At 39.7% G+C, this 21,334-nt stretch overlaps 1 protein-coding gene and 1 long non-coding RNA gene across 2 annotated transcripts in view; one reads left to right on the top strand and one right to left on the bottom strand.

Annotated features, from left to right (window-relative positions):
- Positions 1-5,949: 5,949 nt before the first annotated feature.
- LOC116408802 lies at positions 5,950-11,125 on the bottom strand. The gene is made up of 3 exons (XR_004221263.1): positions 10,932-11,125; positions 9,765-9,844; positions 5,950-6,062 (listed from the first exon to the last, which is right to left on the bottom strand). It is a non-coding gene; the product is annotated as an uncharacterized LOC116408802 (long non-coding RNA).
- A 1,667-nt stretch (positions 11,126-12,792) lies between these two features.
- Positions 12,793-21,334, top strand: part of phex (phosphate regulating endopeptidase homolog X-linked) — a 119,954-nt gene continuing 111,412 nt past the window's right edge. The window contains exon 1 of the mRNA XM_004911661.4: positions 12,793-13,053. Coding sequence (XP_004911718.1) covers positions 12,930-13,053 — 124 coding nt within the window. The 5' untranslated portion in view covers positions 12,793-12,929. The remainder of the gene's footprint in view (positions 13,054-21,334) is intronic.

Consider the following 21,334-nt stretch of genomic DNA (forward strand, 5'->3'; position numbering starts at 1 on the left):
TACAGTACATAGATAGAAACCTGTTATCTAGAAAGCTCAAAATTACAGAAAGGCCATCTCCCATAGATTCCATTTTAATCAAATAGTAATACATTTTTTTAAATTGTACTTGATTCCAACTAAGATATAATTATTTCTTATTGGTGGCAAAACAATAATTTGTGGTTTCTTTAATGTTTTGCTATTTTTTTATCCCTTATCTGGAAAAGCCCAGGTCTCAAGTATTCTGGATAAGAGGCCTGATACCTGTATAAGATTACAATGCCCTTAAAGGGATTCAGTCATGATTTTTATAATTACACTGTTTGCATAGTAAATAATTCACGTTACCATTAAAAATGTTATTCTTAAACCAACAAATGTATTTTTGTAGCTGTAATATTGGTGTGTAGGTGCCATCTCAGTGCATTGTAACTTATTGTTTCTCCTACTCCCATGTAACTGGAGGAGTCCCAGGCCAGACTTGGATTTCTTACTATTGAGTGCTATTCTGATATCTACTGGAAGCTGCTATCTTGCTCCTTTCCCATTGATCTGCTGATCAGCTGCTGGGGGGAAAGGGGGGCCAGAAAACTCCAACATGCAGTGGCTCCTGGGAAACCAGTTGAACAGCACTGCCCTAGGGAAAGAAGAATACCAGTGAGTAGAGTGCCATTTTTCAATTGAAATGTCCACTTCATTTTAGGTTTCAAGTTAGTTATCGTGTAAAAGCAAGTAAAGGTTTTTGTTAATATTTTAAATTTGACTTTTGAATCCAACCCTATTTGGCCAACTGTAAAGTGAACTACCCCATTAAGTTATTATTTAGCTGCTATCTCTGTGTTAGTTGCATGGTAGAATGATCTTTGGCTGATGACATTTCCCAGTTCCAATATTCCATTGAGATTCTACAAATATAAAACAAATGTTTAAAAAGCAAAGAAAAGGAAGAGTAATCAAGCTATGAAGAAAAGTATGAAGTAATATGGGAAAGTTACATTTAGAGTAAGTAGCATTTTCTTTTCCTATCTTATAAGTGCTTCATTCTTACTTGTTACCTATTCATAGGACTTATTAAGTATAATATAAAGTCATAGAAACCAATGAGTTGCTTCTTTTTTTAATGACCAGTAAATGTCTTATAAAGCAGCCTCCCTTACCACCACCTCGCTGAAGCTCTACACTTGGGTTGGCGAATTTGGTGGCAGATGGTCCTTCATTGAAAACCAAGGCAACTGTATGCAAACTCTCCAAAATTTGAGAAAGGGGCAGCTACTCTTTCCCATACACCGCTGAAGCCACAGGGCAGGTTTTCAAATTAGCTGGCAGATGTAAGCCAAGGTATTGCAAAAAAAACGCAGTGGCAGGAAGAAGCAGGAAGCAAACGCGCAAGATTCCGTTCACAATTCAGGCGTCCTACACCCTAGCTGGCTGATGACGCACGCCCGTTTTGGCATATTTGTTGCCAAAGCAAAGTCACACTAACAGAAGCATCCTAAAAAGAGTGAGGAATTTGGGATTGCCCTCAGAAGCAAGGCCATAGGCCAGGTTTAGCTACATACAGGCAGACAGCCCTTCACAATGAGCCAAAGCATCTCAACATGTCTGAGGTGGGAATTGAACTTTCTGTTGGCAAAGCAGCCACCATAACCCCTAGGCTGCTGGAGGCATTCCAGGTTGGGTATATTTGTTGGCTAGTGGTCCTTCATGATGATAAAGCAAATTCACTCTAACAAAAACATCCCAAAAAAAGAGAGAAGAAACCACCTTGCAATCAAAGCTGCAGCGTTGCTCACATGGGCTTTCACAAAGAGGCAAGCTATTGCATTGTGCCCAAAGCAGGATTTGAAATCACAACCTTACGCTTAAGCTCTAGGCTACTGAAGACATGTGGCAAGCCCCAAACATTTGTTGGCTGGTGGTTCTTCTTGATCATGAAGCAAAGTCAATGTACCAAAAGCATATATTAACTAGAAAAGAAGCAGGTATTGATGAACTTGCAAGCTTCGTCTTATAACATAGCTGCTCTTTCCACTACATCACCATACAGGGATTCTGCAAAAGGGAATAGTCATTTCTAAAGTAAATAGCCCCTGGCAACCAAAGCAGTGGTTAAGGCAACCACCTACAGAGCACAAGGTCCCACATTCAATTCCCACCTGAGACACAAACAAATCTGTGGCTGCAGCACATGCCCCAAGGAACATCCAAGGGATGAAGCATAGAACTAAATACCCAGCATCAAGTGGCAACAAAGCACATAAGGAAAACACAGCTCCCACTGGATGCTCATCCAAGGATGCTATAATGGCAAGCCAAGCAAGGCTTCTCCAACCACAGCTGTTCACCACATTACAATGGTGTGGCTAAGAGGAGGAGTGGAGTGGACCATAGGAGGTGCCAATGGATGTGAGAAAGACAGGGGCTCTTGGAAGAGGCAGGAGGGTACCTTTTGTTTTTTTTTGAACATGCAATGCTATGCCACCCTACAAGCCAAGCTAGTCTTTGCCAGCAGCGTGTGATACACTTTTTGAAAAGCTGCCTCTCAAGCCACTACGCTGTTGAAGACTCAGGCTTGGCTGGGCAAGTGGTCCTTCCTCCCACTACTAATTCAGATGCCCTATACTGCCATTGTATATGTCAAGAGTACATATACACATAATATACAGTAAATATAAACATAAACATTGAAGTTAGAGAATCCTTTTCCAACCATAGAGAAGAAAAAATGTTATGGCCAGAAAGTGTTCTGCGTAACTAAAAGCAATCTTGGCAGAGCTCAAAACACTCAAAACCTTGCACTTGTGCCAGTGTTCAGTTCAGCGCACACATCAAATAAAACCCCCTCAGATCAGGAACATGGACTTTATAGAGGCACATTATTCTAAGTAAATTCAGAAAGATCAAAACAGGTTCCTCAACTAAAAAATGTGATATATTCAAAGAACATTTTGTTTATATCTTTTTGCCTAACTCGGTTTTTATAAACTCATAGGCTGACACATTGCTTAACATACTTTAAATTGAGTGTGGGTTTTTGTCTTCATTACAACATATCCGTTTTTTAGGGCCACACAAGCAAACCAGCCGCTTCTACCTGAATTTGATAAAAATCAGGGTATGTCTAAGAGGAGAACACCCACATTGGCAAACCAGAGGCGTGTGATGGAATAAAATAATAATAGTTCCACACATCAATTAAGGTTTTATTAGATAAATCATAAAATGAGTTTGAATGAGTAAAGGGGAACTCTGGCTTCCAAACCAAAATTTGTTAAAGAGCCCCACACAACACAGAAACCCCTAATATACCTATCACTGTAATCTGTTCCTTCAAAAAGTATAAACAAATACAATTTTTATATACTGAAATCCAGCTGCAAAACAGTTCTTCACTTTTTGCATCATTTTAAATCCTGGAAGAGCTGTAATAAAAACAAAGAAGAAGAAAGTTTGCCAGCGCTTAGTTTGCCTTTAAAGATAATTTTTACAAAAAATGAGGTGTTAGTACCACACTTTGGCCAAAATATGTAAGCTCACGTGCCACGTCAAGGCCCCTCATTATACGTGAGTCCTACACTGTCTAATGACTTTGAGTCTGTGATGCAATTAAAATAAAGTCCCCCAGCAAACAATGTGACTGAGTATGAAGACCCACTGCACCTACCTTCAGCTCAAAAAGGCTCTAGTGAAAAAGCAAGGAGCTTTTAAGCCCCAGCTCATTAGCACACACATGAAAGTGATTCAAGGCTACATAGCAGCTAGAAGCAAAATTTGGCTACAATTTGTACACAAAACACAGAAAGAAATCGCCAGCGCTCGGTCTAACCCACGCTGTAGTGTTGACCAGCTGCTAGAAACACACTATTGTGCCAGCGCTCGGTCTAACCCACAATCTGGAGTTGACCAGCTGCTATAAACGATAAAAAACCATTACCTATACACAAAGAAGAAGAAAGTTTGCCAGCGCTTAGTTTGCCTTTAAAGATAATTTTTACAAAAAATGAGGTGTTAGTACCACACTTTGGCCAAAATATGTAAACTCACGTGCCACGTCAAGGCCCCTCATTATACGTGAGTCCTACACTGTCTAATGACTTTGAGTCTGTGATGCAATTAAAATAAAGTCCCCCAGCAAACAATGTGACTGAGTATGAGTATGTAATAAAAACAATCCTTTTATTCAGTCATTTTTTAAAAAGAGAAAATGCATGTACAAAAAAGGACTTTTACACTTAACGCGTTTCGTGGCCTCTCACCACTTCCTCAGATGCAAGCGATTTCTCATTGTTCTAAACTTTACAATACTAAAATCTTCTCCAGCCTTTAGGAAACCTGCTTGTTATAAGGGTAAGGGGGTCTTGGATGTCAGTATTTCACTGTATTTAATGTATTTGCCTCTTAAGTCCCACTGCTTCTCACTGTATTTAATGTATTTTAGGTGCCACTACCCTCTGTCCCTCGCTGTATAATGTATTTATGATCTGGAGTTATTGTTCATGAAAGTCAATGTACCGTTATTTACAAGCGCATACTGTGTGTATATATTTGTTTCTCCTTTACTGTACAAGCTAATTGAGGCTAATGGTGCATGGGTGTATTCAGTGTATTTTAGCTAGCAGAGAAATGTCTAAAGTCACTCTAAATTATTGGGAGGCAGTATAGTCAATTTTGCCTGTTTACCCACTAGCTAAAATTCAGGACAGTACCAGCAGTGCTTATCAGCCCATGGAGGCACTCTCAGTTTAGGCAGCTGAATCCTTCAGTAGCGGTGTCAGGGATCTACTATCTTGTCACTTGTTCTGTTAATCGGCTGCAGGGGGTTAAAGGGAGGGGGGTTATACCACTCCAACTTGCACCACAGCAGTAAAGAGAACTGATTTTTATAGAGCACAAGTCACATGGCTTTGGGCACCTAGGAAATTAAGGTAATGACATTGTAAATTAAACACATATTTCTTTAATGCCGGAAATATGTGTTTAATTTACAAATGGAATCTAAAACCTGTAAACAAAGGAGTTTATATTTGTACTAACTGTCAACATTAAAGGAACAGTAATACCAAAAAATGAAAGTGTTTTAAAGTAATTGAAATATAATGTACTGTGGCCCTGCACTGTTAAAACTGGGGTGTTTGCTTCAGAAACCCAACTATAGTTTATATAAATAAGCTGCTGTGTAGCCGTGGGGGCAGCCATTCAAGCTGGAAAAAAGGAGAAAAGGCACAGGTTACATAGCAGATAACAAATAAGACACCATTGTATTCTACAGGGTTTATTTGTTAGCAGCTATATAACCTGTGCATTTTCTTCTTTTGAATGGCTGCCCCCATGGCTACACACCAGGTTTTATATAAACTCTAGTAATGTTTCTGAAGCAAACACAAAACTTTTACCAGTGCAGGGCAACAGTACATTATAGTTTAATTTCTTTGAAATATATACATTTTTTGGTTTACTGTTCCTTTAACCCTGCTTCCAGCCAACCAACCAACCAGGCACCATAGGATGGGGAGTATGCATGGGGGGGCAGAGGGAAATAACTCATTGTCACCAGAAAGGAGGGTAGACATTATACTTCTAACTGATATTGCTACATTTCATTTGCTAATTTTTAAACAAGAGGAAATAGCACCAACCATGTGGTAAAAATTGGATTTGATGGGCTTCTTTGCATTCCTCTGAAGTCTGAATCTAAATGTAACTTCTTTTAAATACGAGTAATGTAAAGGTAGTCATTTATTTTTGTCCTAGATTTGGGTTAATAGCCTCTTGTCTGCATGTTGTATTTTTAAGACTGGATTACAGGCACTTCACTTGCATAAACATACTATGCAGAAGGAATTCGACATTCATTTTGGATGCCAAACCAACAAAGGACAAAAAAGCAATAAATAATCCAATATTAGGATAAAGGTTACAGTAAAAAAAAAACTATTTATACAATAGAAAACTGTAACATATACAATGCCAGAAACATGTCATTTTTGTGTAATTTTCTCCATTTTTGGAAAACTCTTCTTTCTTGTCACAGCCCTCAAGTGGCCTATTCATGGCTAAAATGCCACTTTGCACTTTAAAATCTATAAAATAAAAAATGACACCATATTGGTCTTGGAACGGTTATTTCTTTATATTCTGAAATCTCTATGGGAAGGGAAATTGGACAGGGAAAAGCTCACTGAACAATCGACACCATACTTATCCTTTATTTTTCATCTTCACATGAGAGAAAGCAGAATCAATAACAACTTGCTTTTGATAGGAAACATAAAAGAGTATATAGTGTGGGAATAACTATATAAAAAAGAACTGCCCACTTTTTGCACTATGAACACTGTGCTCGGCTGCATGCAAATACCCACAGGCCTTTGCACTCCATTTCCAATAGCAGAGACCTGGGGCAGGGCCTTTGGATCCAGTGCTCTTACCTCCCAACTGTTAAACCTAATTCCTCCTGACTTTAAATGGTAACATTAAATAAGGTCTTAAAAATAGTGATGGATCATCACACGTGACATGGGGTTAGTTAACGTTTCGGCAATACACCCGTGAGGCTGTAAAAATCCCACAGAAATGAACTGAGAGTTGGGGGTATTTTACTGTGGTGAGCTCTTATTTCCCCATAGAGTGCAAGAAATCTGGAGATCAGCAAAGCGGCAGTTATAGAAAAGAACAAAAATATGGAAAAAAGTACAATATGTCCATTTTAATGGATTCAGATCACTCACTGGGGTAAACAGTGTCAGATGTAGGGCCCACGGAAGTACCTGACAACTAGGGCCCACACTAAGGGGCACATTTATCAAAGTACGAATTTTCGCCAATTCAAAGCATGATTGGAAAAAATTCAGACTAACCATGATAATTTCTCATGTGTGTTAATTGCATGAAAATTCGTGGTCGTAGGAAAATATCGTGGAGCGATGCGAAAGTTACGAAATTTTCGTATCCAAACGATCCTCAACAGCGTAAAAACCTTTCTTTGAACCTACTTTGAACCTTCAATGCATGATTTTGGAAACCTCCCATAGGACTCAGTGGCACTCTGCAGCTCCAACCTGGCCCAAGGAAAGTCTCCCATAGGGCTCAATGGCACTCTGCAGCTCCAACCTGGCCCAAGGAAAGTCTCCCATAGGGCTCAATGGCACTCTGCAGCTCCAACCTGGCCCAAGGAAAGTCTCCCATAGGGCTCAATGGCACTCTGCAGCTCCAACCCGGCCCAAGGAAAGTCTCCCATAGGGCTCAATGGCACTCTGCAGCTCCAACCTGGCCCAAGGAAAGCCTCCCATAGGGCTCAATGGCACTCTGCAGCTCCAACCCGGCCCAAGGAAAGTCTCCCATAGGGCTCAATGGCACTCTGCAGCTCCAACCTGGCCCAAGGAAAGTCTCCCATAGGGCTCAATGGCACTCTGCAGCTCCAACCCGGCCCAAGGAAAGTCTCCCATAGGGCTCAATGGCACTCTGCAGCTCCAACCCGGCCCAAGGAAAGTCTCCCATAGGGCTCAATGGCACTCTGCAGCTCCAACCTGGCCCAAGGAAAGTCTCCCATAGGGCTCAATGGCACTCTGCAGCTCCAACCCGGCCCAAGGAAAGTCTCCCATAGGGTTCAATGGCACTCTGCAGCTCCAACCCGGCCCAAGGAAAGTCTCCCATAGGGCTCAATGGCACTCTGCAGCTCCAACCTGGCCCAAGGAAAGTCTCCCATAGGGCTCAATGGCACTCTGCAGCTCCAACCCGGCCCAAGGAAAGTCTCCCATAGGACTCAGTGGCACTCTGCAGCTCCAACCTGGCCAAAAGAAAGTCATGATACTGAAGCTTGAATGAATTCCAAAACTTTCGTAGTCGTTGCGACAAATACGATTTTGTTGCACAAATTGATGCAAAGTACGAAAAAGTTGCGTAATTTACCAAAAATATTGTGAAAATTACGCAAAGTTCTATACATTAGAAAATATACAAATTTTTCCCATTTGGACTCAATCGTACTTTAATGAGTGGGCCCCCATGAACTGTTATATGTAAAAGACCAGTATTACATGTCTCTGTGGTGTCACGCCACCAAAAAAGTCACAGAAAAAAAGCACAACTTTTATTTAATATGCAATATTAACTGCAAATCCGAAAACACTCCATGTAAAACCAGTTGAGATTAAGTCGAAGTCAATGGCAGATTCCTTTTACTCAGGGACGGGTCGAGCTGAGCGCCTTAGGCAACCCGGTCAGCCACCTCGCCCCTGTATCCCCCCTCGCGCAGTTTCGCCAACTGAGCAATGAGAATGGAACGTGGGCTAGGGGGAGGCAGGAGAGGTTCCTGCCTGGTGCCCCCCAATCGTTGCACCCTAGGCAGGTGCCCCTTCTGCCTACCCCTAGTTCCGGCCCTGCTTTTACTATTGGAAGATCTTTCTTCCCTTTATGATCTTAGAGGTTTTTGAATTTTTTTGATGCTGGCTTTTGTGTGACAATACGAAAAAGTTGTGGAAATCTGTTTTTTTAAATATATCATAACATTGTCTTTGCATGAGCTTTATAAGTTTGTCATAAAATAATTTCCTGATGCTTTTACATTACCTCTCAGATCCCCCATGTTACGCTTAGAGGGGGCTGCCATATTTGTGCAGCAGGAGTCGGTTAGCATTAGAAGCTATTAGAAGCAAACCTATTGGTGAAAAATGATCATTGGAACCTATAGGTAACTTTATTTTTATGTAGATTAACATTTTGAAGAGTAGTTTCTTTTTATGTCAGTATGGCTTTAATGATTAATCTTCATCAAGATGACCAACTGCAATTTTTTTTAACAATGCCACTATCCGCATCATACCTAAAGTCAGTTTTAATGTGGACTGTATTTTTAATTTTACATTTTGCTCACATTTCCTGGTCTTATTTTTAATGATATCCAAAGCACCATTGGTGGTCGCTAAATAATGCTCAAAATAATAATTTAATCAACCTTATAGCCATGATACTCACTCATTTCTTTTATTTTCCTGGACTCTTTTCCACTTTGGGAAGTTAAAGCTTAGTTCAAGGCTCAAACATAGCAATTTGGGTTGCTGAAATAATTATATTTAGTACGTTAGTTAGACGTTCGGCTTTTTCTGTGTTGAGAAAGGCAAACATTTGGCTTCAATTATACAACACTACAGCACTCTTTGTGGTTTTCTGAATATAACATGAATGTGGCCTCCCCACATTCCTAGAACCTCAGTGATTAGGTGGGATTTAAATTGTCAGGCAGAGTTTCTGTTATAAGCCTATCGTGTTTTTCTTAGATTAAAAGTGGAACACCAGCCAATAGTTTGGTGCTTGTCATGACCAGCACAATTTTCATAAGAGGTGGGGGATTGTGAGGAGCCCAATTATTTATAAAAGGTAGGACTGTCTTACTAGAGAATTTAAGAAGTATTCCTTCAGTAAGCAAACCTTCGTTTAGAATCCCTAAGTCAGACCTGGAGATGTGGAGAGGTCACATAGGAGCAGGCCAAGGGTGACAGGTTAGAAGTGGTGGCCGATTCACTGTTGCACAAGGGATGTCAGTGTACAGGAAACTTCCAAAAGGTGAGAGAGGGAGAGTGTACATCACATCATGGAAAGCTCCTCCTGCAGCATGGTAAGTTCTTCTGACAGCAGAGCACATTGGCCTATGGGTACCAAAAAGTTAAATCCTCCCCTGACCAAACTTTGTGAGTACAAGTCCATACAGTTGGACACTGCAAAGCTAAAGCTTTCCCAGAAGGTTTGAATCAGGATAAGGGAACATGCTGTAGGAGCTCACTTACAGTTTATAATTCCAGTGACACTGGTGGGCAAATATTTTCATTTCCAAAGGCATACAGCAGTTACAATAAGATGGCAGGTTCTGGATAGCAAGAAAGATACCAAAGTGTAAGGTGACGGAAACACATTGTTATACCAGAGTGAATTCAGATTGGAAGATTGGGCACACTGGAGCCAAAGGGGTGGGAACAAAAGCCTAAGTTTAAAATTTATTTTGTGACACCTCTATGTTCTTCCTTTCAGATGGAGATCACATGGACAATCTGTCTGCTAAAGGTAAAGCAAATGGATAAGAGAGGCAGTTTTTCTTTGATAAGTAATATTATTCAGTTAAGGGCAGACAGAACTGTACCTTTATGGCAGTGGCACACGGGGAGATTAGTCGCCCCGTGACAAATCTCCGTTGTCGTGGGCATCTAATCTCCCCACAATGCCATCCCACCGAAGTTGTCTTGAGAGGAATTAATCATTAATTATTAATCTCCCCGTGTACCACTGCCCTTATGGTGAAATCTGCTCCATGTATCTGCACATAGGCTGACACCAGGGCTTTTAAAGCAGAGACATTAAGGAGTGGATGAGAGCGCATACAACACCCGAATAAATACCTAACCAACAGATAGTTTATATCATATTAAGGGGCTTATTAAAGACTTTTACCAAACTGTAACAGTTCAGTATCATAATGACCGACGAGCTCTAGAATACCAAGAAAATTCCCATTGTGAATGTCTCCATTTCTTTGCAAAGTCATCCGAAGTTGCCTCTCGAGGAAACTTCGGGCGACTTTGGGAAATCATAGTGATGCATATGCCATCCCACCGGCGATTTACATTTTTGCCAGTGAGATGGCATTGGTTAGATTAGTCTAGACTAGACTAATCTCCCCCTGTGTCACTGCCCTAAACGTCAGAAAAGCCCAAAGCACAGATAAATAAGTTATGAAATAACTTAAATAAAACCTATACGACACCACTAGCAAAACAATCAAAGCCAATTCAAGTGTTTAGAACTAAAGTGCATAACTATACAAAGAAATGAAATATTATAAAAATATTATGTGTTATGATACAATGACCACAATAAAAAACACCAAGAGTTACTATTAAAGCCAAGAGTCACAGCTGTAAACCAACAATAGCAAGCGCAAAAAATGAAAAACTAGTTACCTGCTGTTGTTTTCACTTCTCTTCCGCAGGGTGCTTCCAAGCTGAGAAATTAATGTAATTCAGACAACTGAGCCCCTCCCACTGCGTACTTTGCACGGTGCCCATTCAGCTCTTTTGAAATAAAAAAAAAAACAAAACAATGTACATTTCTTAATTATACTTAAAATCAAAAGCACTCGCAGACATGCAAAACAATAGGTGGTCAGAAGAAAAAAAATCTCAAAGTGACCAGAGAATTCTAACAGGTTTGTTCAATAACAATTGGTTTTGGGAGACTTCTAACAGATAAAAAAAAAACAATAGGTGGCCAGGAGACATCTAATAGTTTTTTCAAAAACAATTGGTTTCAGGGAATTTTGACAGGAGGTTTTTGACAGGTGTCTAAAAAAAAATTGATTGTCCCAAAAAGTTGGGACTGGTGACCAGGACCCCTACATCCTATAACTAATAAAACACTGGTGGCCATGGCCCCTACAGCTCATAAATAATAAAACACTGATATAGTGCTGGCCAGCCTCCCCCAACAGTGGTGGCCAGTGTGCCCCCCTAACAGTGCTGGCCAGTGTGCCCCCCTTACAGTGCTGGCCAGGGCACCCCCTAACAGTGCTGGCCAGTGCCCCCCCTAACAGTTCTGGCCAGCAGTGCCCCCTAACACATTGGTAGCCAGCCCAGCAGTGCCCCCCTAATACACTGGTTGCCAGCAGTGCCCCCCTTTTACATTCATAGCTAGCCAAGCAGTGCCCCCCTAATACATTGGTAGCCAGCCCAACAGTGTCCCCCTAATACATTGGTAACCAGCAGTGCCCCCCTAATACATTGGTAGCCAGCAGTGCCCCCCTAATACATTGGTAGCTAGCAGTGCCCCCCTATTACATTCGTAGCCAGCCCAGCAGTGCCCCCTAATACATTGGTGTTCAGTGGACTTATCGTTAAACTTTTTCCTTCTTTGTAGTCCTATTCTCCTCCAGGGTCTTCTTCAGCTTCTCCGGTGTCTTGGCTCAGAAATAATGCAGCTTTATCTGTAAAAGGAAGAAGAACAGGGAGCAAAAGGCAGAAATATGTCCATCAATTGGCTGATGTGACCTAACATGTATGTGTGCCCTCTGGTCCCTATATACTGTATATATACAGCCATAAGTACAAGCTACTGTTTTATTATTAAAGAGAAAAAGGAAATTACTTTTAAAAATGTGAATTATTTTATTAAAATGAAGTCTATGGTTCATGGCCTTCCTATAATTCTCAGCTTTCTGGATAATGGGTTTCTTGATAATGGATCATTTACTTATATTTCCAAAGGGGGGGACATTGCAGTTTGCAATAAAATTGATCCTAATAAGAACAGCCTATACTGAACTTCACGAGCTGGCTCCTTAGGCAAACATTCCAGAATAATAAATGGCAGGAAGCTGTGTATGCTTTTAGGGATTTATAAAAAGCAGTGACTATATACATGTATATATATATTATATCTGCTGATTGATAATGTGCTTCCTGGCGGATAACTGGTGATAAGGAGCACTAGTGCTAGACATTCTGATCTTCCAGAACTAGATATTTGTACTGCAGCTTGCAAAGCATTTCCCTGCTTCATTTAAACTCCCTGACAAGCAACATGTGGATAATGTGAGCCTGTGACAGTGTCAAGGAACTTGCTGCCTTTTATACTTTTTCTAGAGGACAAAAGTTCTCCCTAAACTTGACATGACTTGGTTGTGGTACGTCCCAGCCGGTGAGCACATTTCTGTACATTTCTGTTCCACACTAGTACTGAGGGGGGAACCAAATAGTGTTTTTATTTGTGCCTTATTTTTTTTCTTTCTCTCCACCCCTCTTGGAAGGAGGAGAGAGGGAGAGTCCGGTGACAGAAACTCATAAAAACGTGTAGTGCATAGTGAAGGCATTGAGAAGTGAACTCATTTACCAAATGGATTTGTGAATGGAAGGACGTAACAGACAAAAGTCCATCAGACTGCAGACTTTTCTCTCAGAGTTATTATGGAAACAGAAGTAATGGGAAATTCTAAGTCTGGCAGCAGGAGGGCTGGAAACAATGCCTTTAAAGTAGCCCTTGCAGTCTTTGTTTGTACCACAGGGATACTCCTGGTTTTACTCTTACTAGGTAAGTCTGTTAGCTTGCTGCACGCTATGGATCAGTGCTCTACAGATGCATATAGTAGCATTCATTGAAAGCAATAATACTAATTACAAGTAAAGGGGTAGTTCACCTTCAAAGATAACTTTTAGTATATTGCAGAATGGCCAATTCTTAGCAACATTTCAATTGGTCGGCATTTTTAATTTTTTTATAGTTTTTGATTTATTTGCCTTCTTCTTCTGAATCTTTTCAACTTTCAGTGGAGGTCACTGACCCCAGAAGCTAAAAAAAACAAAGTGAGGATACAATGGAATTGTTACTTTTTATTACTTATCTTTCTATAGGCTTTCTATAATGTTTCTCTGTTTCTTTCTCGGGCTCTTTGCTATTGGCTGGTAATTTGGACCTTATTGACCAAACAGCTGCTCAGGTCCCAAACTGGAGAGCTGCTGAACAAAAGCCTAAATAACTGAAAAAATAAAAAAAATGAAGACCAACTGCAGATTGTCTCACAATATCACTCTCTACATCATACTAAATGGTCATTTAAAGGTGAACTGCCCCTTTAATGTGATAATTGTGCCTAAGGGTATTGATTTTGCAAGCTTTTCATTGGCTTAAATGAATACATATCCCATTTATTACAGAAGATACTACTGATGGCATACGTGGTGGCACTATTTGCCGAAGTTGCCTTGAGAGGAAACTTCCGCCGTCGTGTATGCCAGTCCACTGGCGATTTACATTTTAGCCAGTGGGATGGCATTGTGGGGAGATTAGTCACAGCCATTAAAGGGGCTGTTAAAATAAACTGTCAGTATAATGCAGACAATGATATTCTAAGGCTATGGTTGAACACTGTTTTTTCCACCTAGAAGGAGGCCAATCAGCCTTCTACTACTCACAGTTCTGTATGATGGCTGCTGCCATGCCTGTCAGCAGACACACAAAGCAAATTTCAGCAAAAAAATATTCATCCTATACCAAAATTCATGCTTTGTGTGTGCTGACAGGCTGATGCTGTGCCTGCAAGCACAACTAGTGGAAATGAATGAATCGGTAAGACAATTTGCATTCAGCCTTCATTATTTGTTTCTCACTAGTTTAAAATTTAAACTGTTTAGTTGTTGCTAGGGGCATTCCTAGCCTAGCAACCAGGAAATGGTTTACAGATGATTTACAAACTGGAATATAAATAAGAATAAGTCTGTATTTAAAGACAAGTAAAACAAATAATGACAAATATCTAGATCTGCACTGAAGATGGAACACCAGAAATAACATTAAAGGAGAAAGAAAGGTAAAAACTAAGTAAGCTTTATCAGAAAGGTCTATGTAAATACAGCCATAAGCACTCACAGAAACATTGCACTGACTTCTCTGTCAAAAGATTTGGTGTGTCTGTAATTCATGTGCCACCGACACGCAGCTCTCTCCCCTCTCCTGCTCCCCCTCCCTCAAGAATGCTAAGAACTCACTCCCACCCTTAGGAATGTGGATCTGAGCCAATCAGCAGGAAGGTTCCTCATAGTCTTACAAACTGAACATGTACACGGGTCTAGGTGTCTGTGCAGGAGCAAGGCATTATGGGAACTTTCTTTACACAGCTCAGCATTTTTTCTTCCTGTTTGGCTTCAGATCTTCTGAACAGGTGAAATATGGGGAGACTTAAGGGCACTATTGAGAGAACTGAAGGTATGCCTGCAGCTTGAGATTAACTCTTTATTAGCCTTTCCTCCTTTAACGCCAAATTGTGGGAAAAGAATATGCAGTTTTTACCTGCATATATAATGCCTCAGCTCTTAACATTACTGTAGTAGACAAATGAAGTTTCCCACGACCAGTGGTCATGGGAAAGATTGTAATTGTAGTGTGTATTTCCACCTTTAGGTAGACTTCAATATGTGCGTTTGGTAGTGTGTAATAAGTTATAACAAAAAAAGGGAAAGTTGTACTCAGCACAAAAAACAATTAGGGGTGCAATGAGGCTGTGACCACAAAATACACATTGACAGAAACAAGAGGTCTGCACTCACCCCTTATCAATTTATATAGGACATTAAGACATTCTGTGCATTAAGCTACCAAGAAATGCCTCCTCTTTAAGAAAATCAGCAAATGTTTGTCCATATATTGCAATATACTTCAAGCTGGCCAACTATGTAAGTCATCCTCAGTCTGGCCAGTCCTACACTCACTTTTATCTGATTTCTACTGCTTAAATATACATTTAACAAAGGGTCTGAATTTTACCTGCAAGCTTGCTTGCTTTCAAGGTTAAAACCCCCAATTGGTATAGTTTATACAGGAGCAGTGGCCAGCTTCATATTGTAGTGTGTAATAAGTGTAATTGCCCTGTAAGCTTCAGTGGTGGTAGGGCGAGATAAGAGAGCAACAAGAGAGAGAACTTTGCCCTGGCACTTTAAATCGTCCCTGAGTGAGCCCATGTTCTCCATAAGCCACTTAGCAAATTGTATGGCAGCAGTTTCCTTTGAGAAAATATGTTGTATATCCTTTAATATGCTAGAGCACTAAGCAATGTTACAAAACAGACTATATTATGCAGCAACTGCAAACTTTGTGGAGTGCTGAATGCAAAGAGAATATGGCAGGATAATGTGAATGCTCGTTCTGCTCTCTAAACAAATAGTATTTTATAAATCCTTGTAATGTAGTTGAGCCACATGTGTTTGAAATAAAACATCTGCAAATAACTTCCATACTCAGCGCTGATGTTAATACAACCAAATGAGTTCAGTTTTTAAAAAGGGTTCAGGTCTAGTGCATTAACCTTTGAAAAGCCTGTGATTAAATGTGCATTAGGAAGCTGCAGGAATTTTGTTTAGCAAACTGATATCCACGATAAATATCTATAAACTATGTTTGGCTTGTTTTTTGTGAAAGGAGAACATGAAAAATAGGGGGCGCTACCACCAAAATGTTACTATCTCAGGAATGTTGAGAGATCCATTGAGGGGTCAGGAAGCAGTAACCTGCCAGGGCAACAAGCAGCTGGAAGTGAGGATGCAAGGAAAGTACTATAAAGCTGTCAGATAATTTCCTCTGAATTCTAAGGCTCTATCCCAACTTGTCGGCCTGAGAAATAGGAGCTTGGGCAAGGTTCAATGGTGGCCATACATGCACTGATATAGTCAGGCGGCCAAATTCATACTTTGCTACCTTGAATAATAACTGTTGATGGCAATGTTGTGAGAGTACAAGAGCAAGATACAGCAGGGCTCATTTACTAAAACTGGGCAAATCCATGGCAACCGCTGTAGTGTTTATTAGACTTACTTTTTTTTCCACCCCTGCCTGCCAGCCAAAATATTGGGTCACCAATGATATGCAAAAATGTGCTGGTGACCCGAGATTTTACATGCATTATGGATCTACCATGGATCCCCCTACAGAGGAAGCAGGCCCTATAGTCTTCTTTCCAATGGCCCACAATGAGTTCCATTATGATGAGATTGTTGGCCTGAGGTTCAAATGAATAGATCAGTCAGATTTAACTCAGTCTGTGGTTTTGACAGAACTGGGACAAGCAGATCTTGCTGTGCATGCCCAGTTTAAATCTCTATTAACATTAGGATATAAGTATTAATAGTGTTAATGTGCACAGTTATCAATATAACATGCACTAATGCATCAGAATTAATTCAGTCTGTAGCAATAGCAACCTAACATTACAGATGATATCATAACCCGAGCTATTTATGTAGTGCAAAATCTATCCGTATTAATGTGTGAGCCCTAAGAGCCAGATTTTCCTTTTATCTGTTTGGCAAAAGCCAAAGAATTAGTGCAGCCCAGCCATGTGCTCACTGAAAGCTCCAGTACTGAGGCTGCAGCCTTTAGGGACTATGATGAATAATGCCTTTTGTGATAATCTCTGCGCCTGCCAAAAGCTTTCCTTTTTATCATATCTGTTTCACTGTGGGGTGTAAAAATATTTATTTAGTCTCTTGAAGCATGACTGACCCTTACTGAGGTAATGTACCAAATAATCAAACTCTGGCACAGGAAGCTCCTAGCAAAAGTGCACTTTAGAAATCACATTAAACACAGCATGATCCCCCATGCAACACTTTCCTACGATTTTTGCCTTTAGCGCCAAGAGCTGCATTGCACACTTGTTAATGTTCATATATATATATATATTTATTGTGGATATACAGTAGGTATGTATATATATATATATTTATATTTATTTTGGTGAGCACCCGGCGTGTAGTCTGGAAGTGGTGAGTGCCGTCAAGGAGAACTATATGTATATATATATATATACATATATATACATACAGGTATGGGATCCCTTATCCGGAAACCCGATATCCAGAAAGCTCCGAATTATGGAAAGCCTGCCTCCCATAGACTCCATTTTAATCAAATAATTCAGATTTTTAAAATTGATTTCCTTTTTCTCTGTAAAAATAAAACAGTGCTTTGTATTTGATCCCAACTAAGATATAATTAATCCTTACTGGATGCAAAATAATCCTATTGGGTTTAATTAATGTTTTATCGATTTTTTAGTAGACTTAAGGTATGAAGGTCCAAATTACAGAAAGACCCCTTATCCAGAATACCCTTGGCCCCGAGCAATCTGGATAACGGGTCCTATACCTGTGTATATATATATATATATATATATAGTTACATGCAGGACTTTTCAAAAAATGTTACGTTATTCACATCAGTCCCTGCTCCAGTGGAGTTTACAATCAAATTTCCAAGTCACAGAAGTCACAGGATCAATAACACTCTATGTTCTATTTCATCAAGTCAGTTAACCTACCACAAGCATGTACTGCTGCAGAATATGTTTTTATAGGGTGGGTGAGTTTTTAATGTAGATACCGGTAAATTATCTACAATGTACAGTATATACCTGTATATATATATATATATATATATTTATTTAATAATGTAAACCCATGGTAAAATATAAGGATGGATAAGGATACATTGTTCTACGATGATATAAAAACACAAGGCCGAAGCCTGAGTGCTTTTATACAGGTCATGGGACTCTGAGGTGACTTCTGATATTCTTATATTTTACAACATGGGGGTACATTATTTATTATTATACATAAGTTCCAGTAAGTCATGTGACAGAAACTACATCATTAGGCATCAATTATAACTGACAGCATCACTAAGCATCATTTATATATTTTATAGCATATTTATATCTCTTGAGTATTGTTATTTCCTATATTCACCACTAGAGGGTGGTGTTAATAATTACATTTGTAAGCATTTACCCAATGTCACTATTACAAGGTTTAAAGGAACAGTAACACCAACAACTTTAAATATATTAAAGACATTAAACTATAATGTACTTCTTCCCTGCACTGGTAAAAGTTGTGTGTTTGCCTCAGAAACCCTTCTGTAGTTTATATAAATACCATGCTGTGTAGCCAAGGGGGCAGCCATTCAATGGAGAAAAGGCACAGGTTACATAGCAGATAACAGATAACCCCTTTAGAATGCAATGGTGTCTTTTCTGTTATCTGCTATGTAACCTGTGTCTTTTCTCCTTTTGAATGGCTGCCTCCATGGCTACACAGCATGGTATTTATACAAACTATAGTAGTGTTACTGTTCCTTTAAAAGACCTTGGGTCACTGCAACATGCAAGTGTTTACAACCTATTACAGTGTTACTGGGCTGGTTGGGAAATCCATTAAAGCTAAAGAAAAACAATACAAACATGTAAAGAAAATAAAAAGTCCCTGCTGATATTACAACTAGCAGGATCATGTCCACTGGAATCCCTACTGGGTTAGATATTCTGTTTAGATGACTAGACTTGATGTAAATAATTAAAGGGTGCCTTCCATAGAAAGTGTTGCTCCACCCAAATGTAGGTGGACCACTATGAAAAAACGTATCCAGTACATTATCAAGAGTTAAAGCATATTAGAACTTGGTGCTGTAATCCAGAAACCATAGAGATGGATTGTTAAAGGACAAGGAAAGGCTAAGTCACTTGGGGGTGCCAAAATGTTAGGCACCCCCAAGTGACTTTAATCGCTTACCTTGTACCATGGGCTGGTGCCCCTGTTAGGAGAAAACCGCACCACCCCAGGGTACCTGTAGCGATGCGCTTCCTCCTTCTATATTCACGCTGTCGGCAAATTCCCGGGACAATCGCATGCACAGTAGAGTGAAAAGCCAACTTTATAGCTTAAGTTCGGCTTTTCACTCTACTGCCCATGCGCAAATGCGCGAAACAGGGGCACCAGCTCGGGGTAAAAGGTAAGCGATTTAAGTCACCTGGGCACCCCCAAGTGGCTTTGCCTTTCCTTCTCCTTTAAACCAACACTGTACTACAAAACTTTTTTTCTGATTTCCCTATGACAAGTGACCCAATTGATGCTAGGTAATCCTCCAATGAGAGGATCTAATTCTTCTTCAATTCATACAAAGCCAAAGGCATTAAACACATTTGTTTATCTCTAAATACTGAAAAATCAATGTTGTAAAACTGCCAAGGATGATTCTCAATGGAGAAGTCTCTTCCATCTCTAAGTTTGGTATGCCTACTTGGGAGAGCTAGGCAATGTTTATGAAGGCGTAAGCCCCCTTTTATAACAGTCTATGATTAGTTAGTGTCCTGGAGCAGCATGATAGAACAAAAAATGATGGAGTAAGATAAGTTAAAATGAACCAGAAAGCCAATCACAGTATAGGAAATACAAAACAACTTATTGTATCATTGTATCATCAAGTATCATTGAATATTTATTGTGTGTTGTGAAAGAATGTAAGGGCATCCTTGAACATGCGATGGAGAGAGGTTCCAAGGCTGTAAAAGAGTTTTTTTTTAATTGAGAGGTGTGAAGTTGCAGAATTCTCTCTCTCTACATAATGTTTCATTCCCACAATGTTGAGAATCAGGAAGGAATTTTCCTGTCTTTAAGACACTATGGGGGGAATTCACCAAAATATCGGTAAAAGAAAATATAGTAAAAATGTTGTATAAAAATGTCATTTGTGTCACAGACCAATCAGTAAAGGTAACCGTGCTGTCCAGGGCTAACGATTCAGCTCTCAATCTTAGTGTCCACCTCCACCAGGGTGCAAAAAACAGAAAAAATCTTCAACAAAGCCACTAAGAGAGAGCAATGTGCAGTAGTGATGAGTGAATCTGTCCCGTTTTGCCGAAAAATTTGCGAATCTTTCAAAAGATTCACAAAATGCCGAAAAATTCGCGAAAATGTTGCGTGTCAAAAAAATTGTTGCCCGCGACTATTCTTTTGTCATCCGTGGCTATTCTTTTGTTGCGTGGCTTTTCTTTTTCAATTTTTTTCATCTGTTTCGCGGAACAATCCGCCAATGGCGAAACGCGGAAATTCGCCGCGAATCCATGCCTGACTATACATTTCGCCCATCACTAATGTGCAGTGCTTGCTGCTGAAAGTGCTTTATTCACACCAATAAATACAGCACTTTCAGCAGAATCACTGCACATTGCTCTCTCTTAGTGGCTTTGTTGAAGCTTTTTTCTGTTTATTCACAGACCATTTCCATAATTTTTCTGCCTCTACTGAAATTTTCAAAAAATGTAGTTAAAAAGTGAGCATGGCTATTGTGTACTACGTTTTTGGGTATTAGCCGTACCCACAATATTTTTACAGACATTCTTTACCCAAAAATGTCTCCACCATAAAATTTTTAAGGTATATTGACCCAACTTCAGCAGCATCATTCCCAGGACAAATATTGATAACAGATTGCTGTATAATATTAGCCATTCATCAAAGTGAGAATGTAAAGTAAGTGATACCTTTTATTGACTGATTTAGTAAATTGCAAAATGCATGCTTTCGAGGCAGTTGAACATATAAGCATTCTTCAATAGATTCTCAGAGAGAAAACATATGGGTTTGTGATTGAATACACTAAACATTTTTCCTTGCTAGACACACGTGTAAAACAGAAACAAAACATATGTATCACATTATTAGTCTGCATGTTTACACCCACGGTGAAATGCTAGTTTTCATTGAGATGAAGGAACTACATCTGTACTCAGAAAGTCAGCTCCATTTGGTGGAAAGAATTGTATGTAATATATTGTGCAAAGGGTTTTCATGGGTCACATATACATATACTATGTTAGAGCATTCTTTATACACATGGACTCCATTGTGAATATACTGTATCAAAAAGACTTGTTATCGATTAGTACACAGTTTGACTACTGGCTTTGCCTATAGTACTGTATATACACACCATATTGTACTAAGGATCAGAAAGCTTTATTTCTTTATATCAAAACAGTAGG

This window comes from Xenopus tropicalis, chromosome 2 (assembly GCF_000004195.4).
Source record: "Xenopus tropicalis strain Nigerian chromosome 2, UCB_Xtro_10.0, whole genome shotgun sequence".
NCBI lineage: Eukaryota > Metazoa > Chordata > Amphibia > Anura > Pipidae > Xenopus > Xenopus tropicalis.